The sequence below is a fragment of the Globicephala melas genome, chromosome 20 (assembly GCF_963455315.2).
Source record: "Globicephala melas chromosome 20, mGloMel1.2, whole genome shotgun sequence".
In the NCBI taxonomy this organism is placed as follows: Eukaryota; Metazoa; Chordata; class Mammalia; order Artiodactyla; family Delphinidae; genus Globicephala; species Globicephala melas.
In genome coordinates this window covers 43,457,398-43,479,321 of record NC_083333.1, presented here as the reverse complement: position 1 = coordinate 43,479,321, position 21,924 = coordinate 43,457,398, and the positions used below count along the sequence as shown (strand labels likewise).

The 21,924-nt window shown below is 41.6% G+C and overlaps 1 protein-coding gene across 1 annotated transcript in view; it reads left to right on the top strand.

Annotated features, from left to right (window-relative positions):
* Positions 1-21,924, top strand: part of SKAP1 (src kinase associated phosphoprotein 1) — a 276,251-nt gene that overhangs the window by 241,273 nt on the left and 13,054 nt on the right. Inside the window, exons 10-11 of the mRNA XM_030839839.2 lie at positions 5,663-5,713; positions 12,832-12,932. Coding sequence (XP_030695699.1) covers positions 5,663-5,713; positions 12,832-12,932 — 152 coding nt within the window. The remainder of the gene's footprint in view (positions 1-5,662; positions 5,714-12,831; positions 12,933-21,924) is intronic.

Here is a 21,924-nt window from a genome sequence, read left to right as displayed (position 1 = left end):
TTGCATTTGCTACGTGGCTAGCACGCTCTTTCCCGTGAGGGAAAACCAGAGCACTGGAGGTTTTCAGCCAAGACCACAGTGTTAGTCCCAGATGATATGGTTTCAGGGTTGGTATCTGCTGGGATTTCTGAACATCCACATTAAGAATACGGGGACCCTTGATGTTTAAGATCTCTTTTGCAGTGGATTCAACTGTAGGGAACTACCAACAAAGAAATACTAAAGGAATATGTGGAAAATGGGAGGCTTTTCTGAACCCTCTCTCACCCCTCCCCAAAATCATTTTACAGCCTAGCATAGGCCCAGTTTCATGATTCAGAATTCCATAAAAGTACAGCTTTTTATCAGGTTTCTCTTTGTCTGGGGCCTCAAGCCTGGAATCCAGCAAGGCACCTGAGACCACTGAAGATCTGTAACTGGGGCCTCGCAGCAGCTGCGGTGGCAGCAGAATCTGGCTGTGTTCTCTAGAGAGATTTCAGGAGAGGAAACAGAAAGAGAGACAAAGAGTCCTCCCTGGGTATTTCTATGCACATTCTGATGCTGCCCGCACTGCCCTGGAGGGTTAGTATAGACCCAGAGACCAGATTGCTTTATAATAAAGCATATAACTGGTTTTTTTTATAATTTGAGTCTGTTGGAAACAAGCATTCTTTGGAATTATTTTCCCCCCCATACAGCTGTCCAGACCCACAGGAAGGGGGAATGGTGATAGTAAGAGGTCTAAGGAAAGAAATAAAACAGACACCAAAAATACAAAGTTTATGAAAAAACAATTTCCAACTTCATAGGAAAGCAACACTCCATGAGGGGAACATCAAAGAAGAGTCAACGCCATCATCAGGCCCCTTCTGAGCTTCTTGGCCTTTTCTTCCTCTCACTCCCATGCACCCTAGGCCCTAGGCACACCGTGCTTTTGGTCAGCACCAAAACTGGAATCATGTATTTTCTTCTACCTAGAATCCGCACCCTCAGTCTATGAAACCCAACACATTCTGCTCCACTGTGTCTCCTCAGTGACAGCCTCCCGGAGACTCAGCTGGAATTGAGCTCTGTTTCAGCCTTTACCACAGGGATTTGTATTCAGGTCTTTCTCCTCCAATTAGTAGGTGCTCAATTATTATTTGTGAAATTAAATTCAGTACATTGCAAGTGTTGCAGTTACCACAAATTGAGTTTAATATCTAGTATATCAAGACCATACCATGGAGATAGGATGCAAATATTTTGAGGTAACAGTTGAGATTCCCAACTATGCAACAGAGAATTAAATGGGTTATTAGCATCGTGCTCGTATTTGCCATGTCGTCTGAAGAGGTGCTGTAGCATCCATGGATTTATATCTACGTGTGCCGTGGAGTGGTTTCTATTTCCATTTTTTCGCATGTTCCCTTTGCACATGTATTTCTGCTGCATCTGTCACCAGAGCACCTTGACATCTGGTTGCACACTGATACATTTGGCATTTTTTAAGCTTCTGTCACTTTGCTTTATTTGGGAGAAGTGACTTCCCTCTTTCTTATCTAGTCATTTTTTGAATTTTATTCCCGGTTCAGCTGATGTAAGAGCAGCACTTCAGAAAGGAGCCAGGTGTCATGGGAAGCTGGCTCCTCTCTGGGCCCCCGAGGTGGAGTCAGTGTCCTATTCCTCTCAGCCTCTCATTAATGTCCCTGACATTGTGCCAAGAGTGTTGATTGAAATCAACTCTCTGGATGGTGATGCTAATTTGTGATACCCCATGGTTCTCTTACATGTTCACACAGTTAACAGAATCTTCCTCAACTGTTTTCCCAATTGAGATGAGATATTTGGGAATCAAGTAGAGCATTTTATGTAATAAGTGGTCAGTAATCTTTAGAGGTTAATTTGTTTAAAGCCTATGTAAGGTTGGGGTCTCATATGCCCTGTTAGGAGCAAGGACCATTATAATCTATTACTGTGTAAAGTTGAGCTAGCACATAAATTTTACTTCCTTCTTAAATGAAGATGTATTTTAGCAGATGTCACGCTAAAATGCCTAATAATATTCTTATAGAGAAGTTCAGCAAGCTCTTTAGCCTATAAAACATTTTTTTTTCAAAATAATCTTTTTAAAATTAAAGCCTCAGGACTTCCCTGCTGGCACAGTGATTAAGAATCCACCTGCCAGGGGCTTCCCTGGTGGCGCAGTGGTTGAGAATCCGCCCGCCAATGCAGCCACTCGCTGCAACTAGAGAAAGCCCGTGCACAGTAACGAAGACCCAACACAGCCATAAATAAATAAAAGAATCCACCTGCCAATGCAGGGGACACGGGTTCAAGCCCTGGTCTGGGAAGATCCCACATGCCACGGAGCAACTAAGCCCGTGCACCACAACTACTGAGACTGCGCTCTAGAGCCCGCGAGCCACAACTACTGAGCCTGCATGCCACAACTACGGAAGCCCGCGCACCTAGATCCCATGCTCCGCAATGAGAAGCCACCGCAATGAGAAGCCCGTGCACCACAATGAAGAGTAGCCCCCACTCGCTGCAACTAGAGAAAGCCCATGTGCAGCAATGAAGATCCAACACAGCCAAAAATAAATAAAAAAATAATTAGTTAATTCATTAATTAAAAAAAAATAAAGGCTCACCTTACAGATGAAAAAAAGAGAGAGAAATTTGGCTGTTTAACCCCCTTTTGTGAGCAAAGAGCCTTTTTTTCTGTTGCCATATAATCAGTTTTCTTGACTTTGGAGTTTGAAAAATACCAGTTTGATTTCACTGAAGGATCCAAGGTAAATTGTATGCCTCTGTGTGTATGGGGCCCTCTGAAGCTGGGAGGGTACTGAGAGGTGTGCCTTTCACATGCAGTTGTAGAGGGCACTCTCCTCACCAGATGATGGCCCCCATACTCGCTCTTTCAAAGGCCGCAGAGGCACAGCACCCAGCCTCTCACTTCAGCAGCTAGGCTTCTTGACTGGAGCCCACTTTCAGCCACCCGGGAAGGACAACGTTAGATAGAACAGATGTAGGGACTGGAGCTTCCCGGTTCACATCCATCACCATAGCACTTAGTAATGGTGGCAAACAATATATAAGATCTACGGCCAACAGTCTGCTTTCTTTCTAGGTGACTCCACAGGCGCAACGGAAATCAGAGTATCTGTTCTGGAATTGAACTGCATAAATAAAGCAGAGTTTTATTTTTTCCACTTTTGTATCATGACTGGATTAAGTGCTGTTGCCTGAAAGGATAAAGGAATCAAGTTTTAGTTTTCATTTTTATCATTGCAAATACATTTACATTCTCCTATTTTACAAATGCAAAAGCAGGCAAGCCACTTTCAATAATTTATTTTAAAATCAATGCTAATGAGGTTATGTCTCGTCAGTGGCCGAGTTTTACAATAAAGTCTGATTTATTTAGAAAAGATCTTTGGTGTAGCTTGCCATCTAATAGTGGTGGGAAGGAGGTGGAGTAGCAGGCACGGTGACCCTCCAACTTCGGATCCAATTTGTAATTCACAGCGGAGATCTGACCCAATTTACATTGATTAGAATTGGGAGGAAGAGACATCTGCGCAGAGACAGCAAAGGCAGAATAAACCCTCTCTGCAAAAGTGCCTAAGCACAGCAGATTACTGGTCTTTGTGATTAAGATGTTTGATATCAGCAAAAGAGCTGTTCTCTGTCCAAATTATTGGGTATCTCTAAAACTGAGGACGTACCAGCTCTTCTTTGAATGTTTTCAATCCTGTGAAATTGGTCCCACGTCAAAAAGGAAAAGCATCATAGCAGAGGAAGGAAGGAAGTGGGCAAGTAATAAGACAATGTGCAAAGAATGATGTTTAACATGATTTATTTCAGCGTGATCTATTTCCCATATTTGATTTCACTCCTCCATTAGGAGCACTACAGGTGGTAAGTAGGAAATTGTCTGCTGCAAGGTCATACGTGGAGATAAGTAGAGTTGAGTCCTTTTCCCACAGAATCTTATAGGGCAGATATATATTTACCTATATCTATATATAGAGAGAGATAGATATCACATATCACTTTTTTTTTTTTTTTTTGGCTGCGTTGGGTCTTTGTTGTTGCGCGTGGCCTTTCTCTAGTTGCGGCGAGTGGGGGCTACTCTTCCTTGCGGTGCGCAGGCTTCTCATTGCAGTGGGTTCTCTTTGTTGTGGAGCACAGGCTCTAGGGCACGAAGGCTCAGTAGTTGTGGCTCATGGGCTCTAGAGCGCAGGCTCAGTAGTTGTGGTGCATGGGCTTAGTTGCTCCAGCGGCATGTGGGATCTTCCCAAACCAGGGTTTGAACCCATGTCCCCTGCATTGGCAGGTGGATTCTTAACCACTGCGCCACTAGGGAAGTCCCACATATTTTTAAATCTTGGTAATATGACTTATTTCCCAAAGTATCAATCCCAACAACAAGATTAATTTTAATTTTTTCAGGGGAGCTATATCATTTTGTATGTGAAATCAATTTCAATTCTTTAATGCTCTGTAGTGTTTTCATATATTTTTATGCCGTTTCTTCTTAGTTATGAGCTTAGAGTTTACTTCCCCTAGTCTGACATACCAGAACTCATGTTGTCCTATAAACCTTATATTTAAGGGGGGAGGGGGGCTGCCCCATTCCATCGCCTCAAAAGTTCCATTTAATGGCATAACTATGGGCAAGCAAGACAGGTAAGTGCCCTAAGATCCACAGAGAGAAAGGAAAGTACATGTGGCTGGAAGAAACTGAGTATTCAGCCCTCAACGTGTTCCTTTTTATGCCCCATTCATTCCGTGTGTGTGTGTGTGTGTGTATGTGTGTGTGGAGGGTGTAATGATGAAAAGGAGAACAGCAAGTATATTTCTGTGCATTTTACCCCACATATAAAATAGCTTAATATGATTCTGGTACTCATGCTTTCTTGATAAGGACCCAATTCCCATGTTATCAGATAGTACGAAGTCTGGGATGAAACAGCTTAATGAGGGTAAGAAACTTAGGCCAATCATGTTGTGACTTTGACCATATAAACACTTGGATGGAGTTAGAAAATAGCATTGACTTAGGATTCATCGTGTACCTGCCGTTCATTCCAACTGCCCTCAGGAGCTTCCACTCTCATGAATGAAGCAGGCTGAATAACAAACAAGAGTGAAAAGATAACTACAAGCCCCAAGTACTAAGAACATAAAATTGTGGACATGACCAGCTTCTGTGACAGCTGAACAAAGCTTGGTACATTAAGGACTAATTAATCACAGAGGGTTTAAACACGTGCTTAGCTTCACACACAAGTTCTGGATGCTTACGTGGAGATAATACATTTTGAAGAGAATGCTAGAATGGGAGGAGAAATAGGGTTTGAGGAAAAAGGATTAGGATCCTAGTAATAGGCACCTAAATAATCCAGTGGATCGGAAGCTCCATAGGGCGGGGACCCGGCCAGTCTTGTCCATCACTGCATCTCCAGTTCCTAGTGCAGTGTCTTGCGTACAGTAAGCACTTAAAAATGTTTGTGAATGAATGAACAGAGATGGAAATAAGAGAAGGCCAGTTGAAGGTAAGAGATGATTTTTTTAAAAATGGTAATTATTGCCTTAAAGAAGAGAGTGTGATGAGCTCAGAGAAAGAAAATCTGTCAGTACAAATAACAGACTACTGACCGCTAATTGCTAATGCTGATCGTGTTTATCCCCGCAGATGAAGAGCATGATCTAGAAGAGGATGAGAGTGGTACTCAACAAAAAGGAGGTATGAGACCTTCAAAAATGTACAGGTGCTGGATAGGACATTCGGGCTTCCCACTGGAGAAAGCACCTTTCTCTGACTACAAACATTACCAGACTCGCTAATTAAGAGGGTAACTGGTGTGTCGACCTCAACAGTCCTGAATAAGATGACTGGACAAGGAAATACCTTAACTTTAAAAGCAGCTACCCATTCACTTTAATTAATGTTCCCAGAACTGCTAAGATCTATCCTAGAGAGGTGGGAAGCCAAACCAGATATTTATTTTTTTCCTATCAGTATTTCTTAAATCAGTACAGTGAAAATAGAATTGTCTCATCTCTAAGAGATCAGAGGATTGAGAATGGAAAGAATAGAAAAGTCCCTATCTGAGAGGCCCGGAGATTGCAAGTTCAGAGGGGAATGGAAATGTGTCAGATCTGAAAAGTGAACATGGGGTGAAGGATAGAATTGCTTGGTTATGTTGACTTCTGATGGCCTGGTTTGATTCCAGGCACATTTGGAAATGAATATGTAACAGCTTTGTTGAATACAAAATTATTTCTTATTCATCCCAGACTGTTAACCATGTTTCAGTCTGTTAGTGAGCCCATCCTTTCTAAGGTCAGATGCCCCTCTAAAGCCTCCTTAAATGGACCAAGGACCTAGTCTGTCATTGTCTGTAAAGGAATATGTGTTGCAAAGGCCACCTCAAGGACATTCATTCCATCAGCAGAGCCTGAAAGTGCCTGATTTAGATACTGGCTGACTTTTTCTTAGAAATTCTATGGAAGTTTTAAGCCTAGGGGTTCTTTCCCTCTTCCTGTCCTGCTCCCCCTCTGTTTCTCCAACCTCCCCTTTTCCCATTCTCCTCTCTCTTCCTTTCCTCGTGCCTTTTCTTCTCTTCCTAATCCATTCAGCAAAGCCCCTTTCCTTGGTTCATTCTCCATGGGAAGAGAATGTGTAACAGGTTTAGTGAAGGACCCAACTTCATAAACACCCAGCTTCTCGTGAGGAGAGAAAAGACAGCAAAGAGGCAGCATCAGAATTCATGTGCCAAAGCCAGAGAGAGAACTGAGGCAAGTATGACAGGAATGTTAGTGTAGTTTCAAATAAGGACCTCGTGACAGTTAACACATATGATTAAGTCCATTCTGAATCTCAGTTTTTACCGTTCTACTTGCCGTACAGAATTCCAACAAAAAAATCTGTTTCCTGACCGAGCCATGTCCCACATATGTCTCTTCTCAACCAACTTCCCTTGCTAGTGCAGGAAAGAAGCACTTCATGTGGACAGCTTGGGTGGAGTAACTAGAAGCTTCCTATGGCCAACTTTAAACTCCTTTGGGAAGCAGCAGTCTTCTGGCAAAAGCCTAAAATTCAGTTTCAGACGTCTCCCTCATCTCTTTTCTTCCTTCCACCCCTCTTTCTAAGGTTCAATCTGAAGAGTGAGGAGAGATTTATTTCTTAACTGTTCCAGCAGCTATAATTCAAGTACACTTAAAAAAAAAAAAAAAAAACCCTTTGTTCCTCATGCTTCTTGCCTCCAAAATCGGTGTTGTTAAAGTGTCGTGAGCTCTAAGTATGTTTCTATGGTTTATACCTCCCACCAGTTATAATGATTGGTGACTTCGTGATTAAAAAAACAGAGGAGGACTTTTCCCTCTCGCTGCAGAATCTGAGGCAGGAATTTATATCATCTGTGTTTACGTATTTATTTATTGAATTTACATGGTGCCTTTTCTACAAAGGAGCTATAGAAACTGCAACAAATATGTAACATCCAAATGTCATCCCTTAGCTTTAAAACGATAAAATACAGAGGTTCAAGGGATGGGTAGGCCTATAAAAGGCAGGGAGCTCCAGGACAACGTGAATTCTTCTGTAATAGGCAAGCTACACAGGTTTGGTTCACTTGGGCAAGTCAGGTGTCACATGCCCTTTGAGAGGGAAAAATATTTTCTCCTAAAAGGTACCATGGCTAGCAGGGTCACCTTTAAAATCCACATACTTTTCTTCACTATTCCAGGGATCCTTTTCCTGGAATGCTGTGCTTTTCCCTGATGGAACTGCGTACATTTTTAAAGCCCAGCTAAGAGCTTATCGGAAGAGGGGAAAAAGGAATTCAGTTTATCCTGATTGGGTGTTAATGACCCTGTAAGATGTAATTTCTTTTATTTTGTTCTGTTACCTAGAAAATCTATCACGGCCTTGTAGTATTGATTATTCAATCTATAAAGAGCTCGGTTTACAGCTTGACTGTTAGTAACAGGGTTATTCTAATGAGTGACTCTTCAACACCTCAGATTTTCGCTAAATTCCAACCCATCAGCCTAACAGTCTAACACTAAGTGTCTTTGGTGATGACAGCTTATCTCCCTTCCCTATCACGAAAAGACATGTCCAGGTAACCAAAACTAAAACTCATTCTGTGCTGTCTGTATGAAAACGACTGGCCGTTTGCTTGGGTATGCCATGAAAAATAAAAAGCAGAGCTGGAGGCACAAATCATCCTTAGATACGTCAAACCTCTGAGCAAGAAGGATCTTGAAACAGGTTGCTTTTGCTCTGAAGTTGTAGGCAAGCTCAGCCAAGGGGGCAGCCCATGTTCACTCATTTCTGCAGGGCAGAAAAATGGTTGCTGATGAGTGTTCTATTTCTGAGGCATTTTTTCCACTTTAGTGGCAGCCAATGGAGTGAACTATTACACAAAAGAAACAGAGGGAAGCCACAGAGGTATTTGCAGCTCTTACTTTTTGAAACCCATTTCCCAAGACACATGTGAGTGGATCGTCACCCAGCTATAACTTTGGCCCAATAAAAGGAACACAGGAGATGAAAATTAGGATCTGTGAGTGTTCCCCACTTCAAGATCATACTTATAACATTAAGGACCATAGTAATTTCAAAACTCAAAGACTAAAGGGCTATGAAAACAAGCAAATAGTATTATTCAGTTGCTCTTCCTGTTCTGGCGTCAAAGTCAGTGGAGCTTGGCAAAATGTTTTATGCCTTTCTTTCTGAAATGGTTAATAAGGTATCAGGCTGAGTCTGCTTTAATGGACTGAACATGGTGGCCTTTCTGGCCTGGCCTAGAGAACATTTCAAGTCCCTTCCAATGGGCCATTGCCTTGGCCTTCTTTGTCCATTTCTCATGCTCTAGCAAGAACTGGCTTTATCTGTCTTCTCCTTTTGTCTCTCTTTTCTATAATCTGTTAAGTAGTTATACCCAGGGCCACATTGGCACAGTCCTTTTGCTTATCAAGAAAATGTAAACAACATGCTGACTTGCCCTTTTTTTTTTTTTTTTTTTTTACTTGCCTTTTGCCTCTTTTCCTTGGTCACAGCTTGAATTCTGGAGCTACCCAATATCCCCCAAACAGAAGCCCAAGGTGACATATGAACTCTGGAAAGAACGTAGTCAGGCTCTGTTGTCCCTAAGGAGGGGGAAAGGCAGAATGGTGTCTGCTCCTTTCACCTTAGAACTCTTCCCGTCATGGAGACTCATTTTCAAATATTGACTCTGTCAATAGTAGCACCAACTTGGCCTCAGTTACAGGAGAAATGACTGTCACTGGTTATAAAGACTTGGTGTGGAATGACAGATGCTTTGCAATAAATACCTAGAAAAGAGAGAAAAACAATATATTTTTTAACTTGGTCTGCTACTAGTCTTCCTATGACATTTTACCTGCTGGGAGCATAGCTTCTCTTACATGGGATAAAGAAAATAAGACGCTTCCCCCCTTTTTCTTTCTCTGGAAAGAGTCCTCCTCAGCTCTGCTGGCAACTTAAATGCTGTGACCATACCCATTAGCTTCTCTATCATTGTAATTGTTGTTAATTGTTATAACTGTTTTAGTTATTAGTGGTGTCATTATTGCTCTAGGTCCTCTGTCTGTTTTATGCTGAATATATTAGTGCTTTTCTTTTGAATTACCAGTCTTTATTTAGTGCAGAGTTACGTTTTTTGGAGAGACGTTGAGAAATGCTGGCATTAAGCTTTATTCTTTTGTTTTTCATTCCAAATGGACAGACTGGAAAAAAGTAATTAGATGGAATAATGTCCTCAAAATGAGAATGAGGATGTTTTGAATTAATTAAATGGTCAGAATGCTGCACTATTTCTGATCTCAGACTGCTGCCAGAGGAGTGTAAACCTAAAGGAACCTCAATCCAGCCCATAGAGGCAATCCTTCCTCTCAGGCTTCCAATTCCTTACTGATCTAAAGACATCAAAGTCTCCTCATGCTTCCTCTGTTCATAGGACATGCTGGGCAAGTTTAGGGAGAAGCTGGACTGGCCCAGCAGACCTCCCAGCCTTCAAGCTCTTCCTGGGGCCAAGCTTCAGGGATAAAGCCCTCCTTGGCCTTACCTCTTCACCTCTTCAAGGTTTGATCAGGCTTTTGTTTTACAACTAAAGCTTCAGGGAAACCTTCTCTGACCCCTCAGACTAGGTTAGATTCCCTATTATACACAAGACCCTCAACTTCTCCTTTGCAGACATATCGCAATCATAAATAAATAAATAGTTGTGTGACTGTTTCATGGTGCCTCCACTGCTGGATGGCAGCCCTAAGGGCAGGGACCGTGTGCGTGGCTGATGCAGAATTCCCAGCATCTAGCATAGTCCATGGCACAGTAGGTTCTGTGTACATGTCTGTTGAAGGATAAAGAATGAATGTAGTGAAGTTGTGTGCACACATATACCTAAAGCCAATCACATGTGTTAAACTGGGAGTCTGCAATACAGAATCCAATCTTGTTCACTTGAGACGTTCCTCTCCCTGGTCTCTTTAATACCAGAATACCTCTGTTTAGATAGCAAGTCCAACCTCTTCCCCATTTTTAGCCCTTCATTCTGCTTATTTTCCAAAGCAGCCTTGTTATGCTTCTGACGATTCCAGTTCTTGGGCTAGGCTAAACTATCTCCTGGATTCCTGAGCTCTATCTTCTTTAGGCCTTTAGCTTATGAAAAATTGAAGGCATCTTCTATCTTTAGTTTTTCTTGGAAGGCTTTTGTTTTTCTGCTAGCTTCTTGCATTCCCTATGATCTGTTGTGCTTTTAGAATAGCTTTTTTTCCAGGTGTTCTCCCCAGGTGTCTTAGATACCCAATATCAAATCACTTTTTACATATATACCCAAAAGGTACTCATAATCTCAGGAGCTGTCCCACACCCAGGCACATGGGGAGCAGTACACCACAGTGACCATCTGCTAGGCCAGAAAAAGCCAAGAGAACTTTGTCAGTCTTACAACTTGGAAACATCAAGTTATGTTTTTAAAAAATCTATTTTTATAAAATTATTTTCTTTATCACATAAAAATCCATGAAGAATATTGATATACTTGAATTGAATTGAATTGAATTGAATTGACTATGATATGAAAAGTCAATATACTTTTCATTCCTAAACTTAGGCAAAATCTTGGGGTGAATAATCAACTCCATTACAACTGAAAAAGCATTATATCCTCTGGGAAAACTACTTCATTTTTCAGGAACTGATATTTCTCTATTATTTCATGCACTGATATCCGCCCCCAAAAAAACATGCCTTGTCTTTTCAATAGTTAGCATTTTTTCCTAATGAATTTTTTTTTCCAAACATATTCTTAACTCTGTGCCAGAATGTTTCCAGTGTAGTTGTCTTGTTTGCTACCCTCTGTTGTCTACTGCATATACAAACATTTTCTGTGTAAAGAAAACATGCTTGAGTTTCTATATGGTTAACATTTTTACTTTTGTTTGCAATATCTGAATCTTAACTAAACAGCTCTGTCCCCCTCTGTTTTTGTGCACTTTAAGATTCCTACTAAAATTCTTTTCCAGAGACATATAGGGATTTTGTTCCTCTGTGCCTTTATTCTTTGAATTGCTCATAAGTTAGGAACAAGGAGAAAAAAAGCAAATATAGCCAGGGCCTCTGTCCCCCCACTGCCCACTTGCCCTCTATCTATTCCCATCCTCAGCAACTAGCACCATCACTCCTCATGGAAGGGTCAAGACAAATGAAGGGAAAGGTGGAAACTGTAGAATACGGTCCCCCCAGATCATTTGAATTTTAATTAGAACCCAAGACTCCTAACTCCCATCAGTAGGAATGTCATCTTTTGTAGGTGCTTTGCATATCACTCTCATACATAGTGTCCTAAGGAACGGGGAGCACTGCCACATTATCCCTGGTCCAGTGGGCATTAGCTCTCCTGCCATTCAAATCCCCAGATCCTCTCCCACTTTGTACTCTAGTGTTTAACCTTTCCGGGTAGAAGAAGATCAATACGAATTCTTCATTGTTAAGAATCGATGACTGTCCTGTGGCATCACTGCCATCTAGTCTTGCTGAGAAGCCCAGTAAATCTCTTCAACTGCTTCTAAAGCTTGGTTTGTCGTCTTCGGTTGCTTTCATTTTTAATGCAGATCACTTTGGTTTCTGTTCCCCTGGGGGCTTGCAGATAAATCTTGGCAGACATGTTCAGCGTCTACAAATGAGATGCTGGAAAAGGGCCAGCCCACCCAGAATTTAGTTGTAATGGATGAGACACCCCCTTGGTTCCACTTAAAGACTGGGCTATTCGTTTCCACATTTATTGGTAATTACCTCATATAGTAAGTACCTGGCTGGGAAGTGCCCAGGATGAAGTTCCTGTGTAACAGAGGAGGCCAACCTGTGAGACTGCAATGCAGATCTGTGCTGGCTGACTCAGCCTCTCTCATAAACAAGCAGAAGTAGGAGACTTATCTCATTCTTTCAATGCATAATAAAAAGAAGCACTGGATAGTTTAGATGCCCTGGATGAAGAAAGTCTGGCAGAAAATTTCTTTGTGCTGCTTACTTATAAACCAAGTGAAAAATTACCTGCCTGATTTTCTTTTATTAATAAACAAATATATTTATCATATTACTGAATAGCATCTGACTAAGGGTGAACTGTAAATATTTAATGTTAGTTAATGATCTCCTTCTCCCACAGTCCTTTGCTCATGCTGAGTGTCTGGCTGTATCTCATCCCAAACCCCCTGAATCTTAGGTTTCCTAGGGGTAATATCAGAACCTTGGTTTCCATTTGCAGCAAAAATGTGGGCTCCATAGAAAAAGACAGGGTCCTTTTAACTTTGATTTCTCCTCTCTTTGATCAGTGGACTATGCCAGTTATTATCAGGGCCTATGGGATTGCCATGGTGACCAGCCAGACGAACTGTCCTTCCAACGAGGTGACCTCATCCGCATTCTGGGCAAGGTAAGGATTAGAGTGTGGGGCCTGGATCAAAAGTCGATTTTCTCACTCTTGATGATGTAGTCACCATAACCAGAATTATCCCATGTCATAGTCTTCTCTTGTGTGTATTACATGGTTCCCTCACACGTAAACTTCCATCGTTTTATAATTGTCAGGGAAAATTTTAATTGAAAATTCAGATTCAGGAACCAATTTTCAAATTTAAAAATAGAATAAAGTAGACATAATACTAAAACTATGCCAATCAAAATTTGATCTTTTTGAAGGGTCTTGTGGTGCTTTAAAAAGGTCATCACCACGTACATAATTTATTACCGTAAAATACTCTTGAAAATATTCTAGCTGGGTCAGCCGCCTTCTTGTTTCATCTATAGATAAACAACACTGTAACATAGTTATATATGGGGGGAGGAGTCAGAGCTAGTTAGCTCAGTTGGTTTGAGCAAGTGCTGACAAGGCCAAGATAGTGAATCCAACTCACAAGGGCCAGCTAACTTCATTCTCTTCCTCAGTCACAGAGGTAGCCCCTAGCCACAGCTAACCATCTCCCAAAGGGTATTGCTGGATACAAAAAAATGGGCAAAAATAAGGATATATTATTGCAGATCCATCACCCATGTGAAGAAGCTTCAAAACTCATGGGCTACTGTTTGAGGGATCAGTAACACCATCCTGGTAAAGAAAGACTGCACATATTCTGTATAGGTGGGCTGAGGAAATCCACTCTGTCCCTAAAAAACTTGTTAAAAAGTTCTCCCTCTAGAGGCAATCAATATCAACAAACATTTTTGTAAGAGGCACAATTTGCTCTTTAATTGATTAGTATGTGAACTCCATAAAGGAAAATTGAAAACCCATTGTGTTATTAACCCATCCTTTGCAATTTATCTTTGTTCTGTAAATGTCATTACCTTGGCCAGGTGTTTGTCTCAGTTTGAAATATACCACAAGCTCCTTAAGAAACAGACCAGGGCTGACAGAAGGTAGCTTTCAGCAGTTCCAATGAGTCCCCTTTGAACTACGACCAAATTCAGACCCAACCTTTTTCCAGAGAGCAGGAGGCCCGCAATCCCTGCTGGGTGAGATCAGAATCTTCTAGTGATTTCTTCCAGACTCCTAATTCAGCACCACCCTAGTGCCATTCCGGTGCAGCTCCAATACACCAAGAATAAATTGGAAGCAAAGAAGGGAGTGGACATTGGCCTGATTGGTATTTCAAATGCCCGAAAGCAAGACTTGCCGAGTAATAGAATTTGTGTACATTACCACGCTGGGGTAATCGAGTTATCCACTCAGGTGTGACCAGGCCTCTGTTTGCCCAGAGCCTGCAGGTGAACAAATTAACTGTTTACATTGTCTGAGGTGCCTGCAGCAGGAGGAGGGGAGAACAGAGTCAGACTGTCTGCTGGCCTTCTCTCTCGGTCATGATTATTTTGTTTGTTTTGCATGTCTTTTGCCTTTGTTAATGACTTCTCACTGGGGGTCCATTTCCTCCATTTAGAAGGGGCTGTGCGGTGACTTGCCCTTGCAGTATAGAGCTGTCTGCGGTTACCAGGGCTATTGTAATATTGAGATTACAAAGAACATGGGGACCTTCCCCAACTTGTTTTGGGTTTTTTTAACCAACCCCCCTTCCCCTCCTCCATTACTAAAAGCCAATATATCAGAGTTTAATTCACAGGGAATAGTTTGCCGCCTTGGTTCTATCGGGCATCTTTCTCCATCTCCTGGAAGGTCCTGAGTTCGTAGTCATCCCTTACCTTGGTAGTAGCACATTTCTTACCCCAAAAGCTACACCAGTTGCCACCCTTCTCCACATTGCTCATCTCTGCATGGCAAGGGAAGAAATGAGAAGCTAGAAGCTTAACTGAAGTTTCCCTCATAAAACTTCATTCCAGTTAACGTTGGCTTGGGGAGCATTTCAGATTGGATTTACCTTTATTATATTACTTAACTCAATAAGAGTCCTTGGACAGGAAGGAACCTTAAAAGGCCACCTGATCCATTCCCTTGCCTCTAAAAAGCACAAATGAACCAATTCAGACAGATAGAAAAGGAGATTCCACTGCCATTATCAGCTGTATGTCTATTCAGATGTTCAGTAACTCCTAATCTCAGGAATTTTCTCTCATATGGATCCTAAATTTATTCCGTATTATTCCATACTTAGCCCCAGCTGGCTTCCTTTATTGGAGTCAGTTACACTCTGCAGCCTGCCTCTCACACCTGCAGGGACAGAACTGACCCAAGTTGAGGTTAGTCCAGAAAAATGGTATCTAGAAATCTCCATTTTATTTTTCTCTCTGGCCAGTAGAACTTTTGTCAGGCAAGAAAAGCCCACTTCTTAGGAACCTAGAGAAGTCTATTTCCCTGAGAAACACAAGACAAGATGCAACTGAGTGCAGTTCAGCTTACCTGGAGCAGTTTCCTTACCTGTAAAATGAGGGAGTTGTGTTAGATCTCTAAGGTTCCCTCCACCTCAAACAGTCCCGGCCTAAATTAACATGGTGAGGCCGACTTTGCAAATTTGCTAAAGAAATTCCACACAAAAATGTGTCTTAGCTTTAATTATTTATTCAGATTAAACAAGCAAAAAAATTCTAAGTTCTTTTGTTTTGGGGCCTCATAAATACATTTGGCTTTTCCTTCTCTCTTTGTATGGTAAGAGAAATATTCTGAGGGGCAGGGGGTGGCAGGTAGAGAACAGAAGTGGCCCCTGGATGGGGGAGTGGGGTGGGAATTGGGGGGTAATAACTTTATTCTTGGGTTCCTGCTGTTCCCTGCTGTTTCTTTCTCTCTCTTTTTTTTTTTTGGTATTTATTTGTTTTTTTTTTAAATTGAAGTATAGTTGATTTACAATGTTGTGTTAGTTTCTGGTGTATAGCAAAGTGATTCAGTTTTACATATATATGTATATGTATATATATATATTCTTTTTCAGATTCTTTTCCATTATAGTTTATTACAAGGTATTGAATTTAGTTCCTTGTGCTATACAGTGGGACTTTGTTGTTTATCTATTTTATATAGAGTAGTATATATCTGCTAATCCCAAACTCCTAATTTATCCTTCCCTCCCCCTTTCCCTTTTGGTAACCATAAGATTGTTTTCTGTGTCTATGAGTCTATTTCTATTTTATAAATAGTAAGTTCATTTGTATCATTTTTTTCAGATTCCACATATAAGTGATATCATATGATATTTGTCTTTCTCTGACTTACTACACTTAGTATGATAATCTCTAGGTCCATCCATGTTGCTGCAAATGGCATTATTTCATTCTTTTTTATAGATTAATAATATTCATTTTATATATATATACACACACACACACACACACACACACACACATATATATATACACACACACACATACATAAACACACACACCACACCTACTGTTTCTTAATAGTTGCCCAAGTATGACCCAACCCTCAATCCTAGAATCCTAGGGCCAAGAGAGTCTGTTAGGGTCTAGGGCCTTTGGACAAGAATGATCCCAGAAAGAGAGCTATTTACCCTTTAAAAAATTTTTTTCCAGAGAAGATGATTGTCTGGGTAAGAAAGCTGCACCCCATAGATAACCAAATGCCCATCACCTGTCCTATTCTTAGGGAAGCAAATTGTCAACAGGTGGGTTACTTATGTGACCCTGAACAAAGTCACTTAATCTTGCTAATCCTTATCTGTAGAAATGGGATAATTTCCTCATCTGTAGAAATGGGATAATTTCTGTTTATAGGGTGTTGTGATACTTTCATTAGAGAATTTGTGTAAGGAAGCGCCTGGCATCTAGGATGATAATTATTATGATATTCCCCTCTTTTCCACTAACAATAAACTTTTGGGGTCAATATTGGGTACACACCAGGAGTTCAATAAATTATTAGTGAATTGAGAGAAAAAAAAAGGTAGCCTGTCCTGCCAAGAACTCTTCACAGAGATATTCGAAAGCTCAACAGGTCCTCTCTTGGAAATAGAAGGCCATCCAGTGAAGAGGCCTTACGTGGAAATACACTGTGCCTTTCCTGGTCTGAGAGACTTTGTCAGTGGCAAAATTGATCAATTGTTCAAACTTCTTTACACGGGCCTCTTACTGTTGCGGCCTCTCCCGCTGCGGAACACAGGCTCCAGACGCGCAGGCCCAACGGCCGTGGCTCACGGGCCCAGCCGCTCCGCGGCATGTGGGATCTTCTTGGACCGGGGCACGAACCCGCATCCCCTGCACCTGCAGGCGGACTCCCAACCACTAGCGCCACCAGGGAAGCCCCTGTTCAAACTTCTTTGAGGAGAGGCCAGAGCCATGTATCGCAGCTCTGAAACAGTAAGCAATGGCACAGTCTGCAGGACCCCGCCCACCTCCCCAACACATCTATCCGTTACTAAGCCCCACGAAGTTGCACGCCCACTTAATGCACTGAGTTCCAATTTGGGCCGCAAATATATTAAAAGGAGATTTTAAAAATGGAGCAGATCTGTGCATCCAGTGGACGTTCCCACGTGCCTTCTGGGCCCAGATATTTCTGAACAGCATTTTTGGTGCAGGGACTGAACTTCGCTTCCACCTGGTGCAGGGACGCAGCTCAGGCCACGGCGGGGTGTTTAACGCTCTTCAGTGGCTCCAGATTGTGGTGCTTGTGCAGGTCTCCTCATACGTAACCGATGGCTCCCGTAAATTACTTCCCACCATGCCTGAGACCACCGCAGAATTCAAGTTTGAATAGAGCAGGAAAAAGGTGTTTGAAAGGCCTATTCACTCAGCTACATTTTAATTTCCTTTTCAATCTTGTCCCAATTAATTTCACAAAATTAATCTCGCAGAAGCAAACTCGGCAGCACAGAGGCTGCGGTTTTAGTGTGGCGGTCGCTCTGCCTGAACATGAAATAGGAGCTAATATAAAAATCCATCTGCTGTGTTTGAAATACACGCCGGCTGCTGCTCAGTCCTGTCTGACATTCCAAACATCAACAGAGGGGAAAAGTGATTTGGGGGTTAGTGGCCATCAGTACTTGGCAGGGGTTCAACAACAGGTGTACTCCAAAAATCCATTCAGCCTGGGCACCAGGCATGACAGGGTAGGTCCTGAATCACCCTCGGTGCAGTAACACTGCGCCCTGGCTGCGCCCTGGCATACAGCCCCTCTGTGGACCAGCACTGCCATGAGCATTTATTGTAAGTAGGAGAAAGGTGAGAAGTCTCTATTTGGATAAGACGAGCCACAGTTTCTATGTTTCAGAGAAGTGACTCTGTCTTCCTGGCTTAAAGGCCTCTCACTGGGGAACCTTTTTCTAAATAATAAAGGTACTTGTTCTACTCTTCGAGATAACCTAAATAAACGCCCATTTAAAAATTAGGCCTCCTCTTCCAGAAGTAATTTACAGTGGTAACATGAGCTGTCCAGCAGATAAGGGCAAATTAAAGAGAGAGAGAAAGAAACTCTTTCTCAATTGTCTAGAAAGAAGAAGAGGTCCCTGAATGACCCTTAAATGGTCCCTGTTTACCATTTAAGGTAAACAGAGTTGATAGGCTACATCTCTTGAGCTTATGTTGTGTGACTCATGAGTTGGCCCTGGGCTCCTCCAGGGTTTTTCCAGCTACTTATTTCCATGGAAGGCAGCCTTGGAGCAACAAGCTGGGCACCACAGAAGGGTTATATTTACATGGTGGCTTAGCCAGGGTGGGGAGATATTCTCACCTCCCAAACACACCATGCTTTGGTTGTCTTCTGGTACAGTTGGTATGGAAACAGGATCCTTAAAGGCAAGGTCAAGTTTAACATTGAACACATGATGCTGTCAGATGGCCATGGGTCTTGTGTGGATGAGGATGGACCGATTCCATCATCCTGGGTGACAGTTAGCTTCCAGCACTGGATTGGAGCTACTTAAATTCAGGCCGGGTCCTGGCTCCAAACCCAGCTCCTAGTTATCCGAATGCAGCAGGCCTGTCCCTGGCACACCTGGACTATGTTAACATAACACCACATCTGTTACAGTGGGACTTTTAAAGCCCAGTGTTCTTCACCTACTCCCTCAAAGGCCTACTTAAAGAATGTAGACCTTTCCCCTCCCTTGACCCCAACCCCTCCAGAAGAGATTTGTATGTTGTAAAAATTATCTGAATGCAGCAGTACTTCCTCTTTTAAGTGTGCTTAGTTGAATTTGACAACACCTCATAAAAACAGATAAGTTAATTCCTTCAATTGCTTTAAATGAAGTTGTTTTTTTTTTTTAAATTTCAGGGCTCTGAGGGAAATGAGGTGTTTGGTGACATCTAGTGTCCATTTAGGACTTCCTCAGGCACCATTACCCTCTGTTTGGCTGACTGGGGGATGGGCAGGGTAATTTGGGAGGTAATTCGGGGGTAGGAAGTGGGGAGAATACAGGCCTGGGGCACAGACTGCACAAACATAGTGATGAAACTGATCAATGCCTGCCAAAGAGCTATCATTCACCTCTGACCTAACCAAAGGGGACGGTGAGGGAGGGTACCATCAGAAAATATCTTTTCTTATTTACGATGATACGAAAAGAGAAGCAGAAGCTGTCCCCATAACCCCATTTCATGTGAACAAGCAGGTCAACACTGTGCTGTGATGACGAAGATGATGATGATGATGGTGTTTTCTCTCATTAGTAACCCCTATGGGAGGCTATAGAGTTAGGAGAATGGGAATGGGATTTGGGGTCAGCTGGAAGGCAACGGTCACACACCGGTCAAATTCAGTAGAGGCCATTCCTTTCCCCCAGACAGGAACCAATCATCTAGAACAAACCCTGGCAGCCTCATTCCTTCCAGGTAATTTTTATAAATGAGGGGACACCCATTCCAAGAGAGGACAAAAGGGAGAGGGTGTTTGTGAGTGTGCGTGTGTGTATGCGTGCTTATGCGTGTATGTGTGTGTGCATATGCGTGTGTATAAACCTGCAAACAAGAGACCTGGCTACATATCAACCTTATTCTCTAAACCCTGGCCATTTATTATAAAACCCATTTAAAAAAAAAAGTAAAATTGGCATTTTGCACTTTAATCTCCTCAGTCCTGAACTGTTGTCCTGGACAAGACCCTTCACTTTGTACACACACACACACACACACACACACACACACACACACACCTTTCAGTCAGGTGGAAAGTCCCAGATCAGATAATTAGCTGTGAGACCCAGACAGAAATGTTTACCTAGAACCATATAAGCCATGGCAGGGTTAGGTTAATGCTCACGATCACCCAATGCTTTACAAACTCCAGTGTAAAAAAATTCCAGCCATTTATTTTGCGGTGAATTTATAACAAATGCTGTTAAAGGCTTCGTCTTTTGACAGAGGTAATAATAAATTCACTGTTAAAGACGGTAGTTTAATTCCTTATACCTCCAGTACTGCACAGAATAAACCATATTCATCACTGAGTAATTTTTTACCACATAAATCTTTAAAACTAACCAGTGAAGGCTGTTGAGACTGAAATATTGTAAATTTATTAGATATACCCATGTAGTATTGGATTCAGAGGTTTCCATTCGAATATATTATGGGGAAAATTTGTGTCTTTAACTGTGACATTCCCTCCATCTCCCACTGCCAGTATTATAACAAGCAGCTCCTCCAGAGTCAACTGCACGTTTATTAGACAGAGATTTAGTAATAAACTCACTAATCTGCCAGAGAGGCTGGATGACATTTCGGTGAGATGCTCTATTTAAAAGGGGTCACAAAAGCTTTGTTTCTGTGTAATTATTTTCTCAGAAGGAACTCAGCCTCCCCAAACCTGTCTGCTGGTGTTTCTTGGTAGTGTATGGATCCAGCTCTCCAACCAAACTAGCAAAATGCTGAAGCAAATTATAACCTCATTGCAGATATACAGAGCAGTAACTTCTATGCTTATAGGATTAGTTACAGGGGGCTTGGGATAATTGGTTAGAACACAGAAAAGCTGGAATTAGCAGACATTGCCAGACTTGTGGTATTTAAGACTAATAAAAAGAATATTGATTCTCGCACTAGAAATAATAGACAATGATTTCAGAAAACTTACTATTTAAAAACTTTCATCTTGACATATGACGCATTCAAGATACAATTAAATCCTCAGATTTGAACAAAAATCCTTTTACTTTAACATACAAATTTTGAGTGAAAGTCTGTGCCTGTAAGACGAGAATATTCTTTCTCATAATTTGCTAGTGAAGTGACATTTAAACTGACCAACTGATTATATCAAACTGTAATACCCTCTCAAGTTTCATTAAGGAAATATTAATATTCCTAGAATGAAAAATATTTTTCCTTTTAGATTCAGAAAGTGCATCATCTTTTCAGCAAAGAGCTTTGGCGGTTTCCCTATTCCCACTAATATTCTGTATTTGCCAAGAGTTCCAGATACTAAAAACTTCCAAGGAGGATTATGAACTTTAAGATTTTTTTTTAATAAAATAAAATGCGTTTCTAAATATTAAGCAAAGGAGAAAAATTTCCTGGCAGTGCAAGACTGCAGCCCATCAGAATAATTGTTAAAAGACAGAACTCAGCTAGAAAGATAAGCGAAATACCAGCAATTAATATTCAGCGTTTCACATTATAGTCAAGAGGATGTGTTTTTCTTTGTGATGTGTCTCATAAGCTAAGAGTGTTGGGAGCCAGACTCTGAGCTCTGTCTTCGTTTTGTGCAGGAGGATTAAGGAGAAAAAGAACAGTGACAACAATCCTGCTCCATCTGTAAATGAACAAACATCTTGATTTTATAGCTATTTGCTTTGTAAAACTGAGGAATGAAACAAAAATGACTGGATGCCTAAGTAACACTTTAATTCCAAATTCATTTACGCCGTAGCTATGTAGTTGTCACAAACCATAATGCAGTATTTAATTAAAATAACAGAAGTGTATCTAGATATGTCCTGGGGTAGCTATCACCAGATTATAGTCTATGCTATCCGTATTTTATTTATGAAATGGCAGAGTCTAAGGTGCAACTAGGCTGATACAAA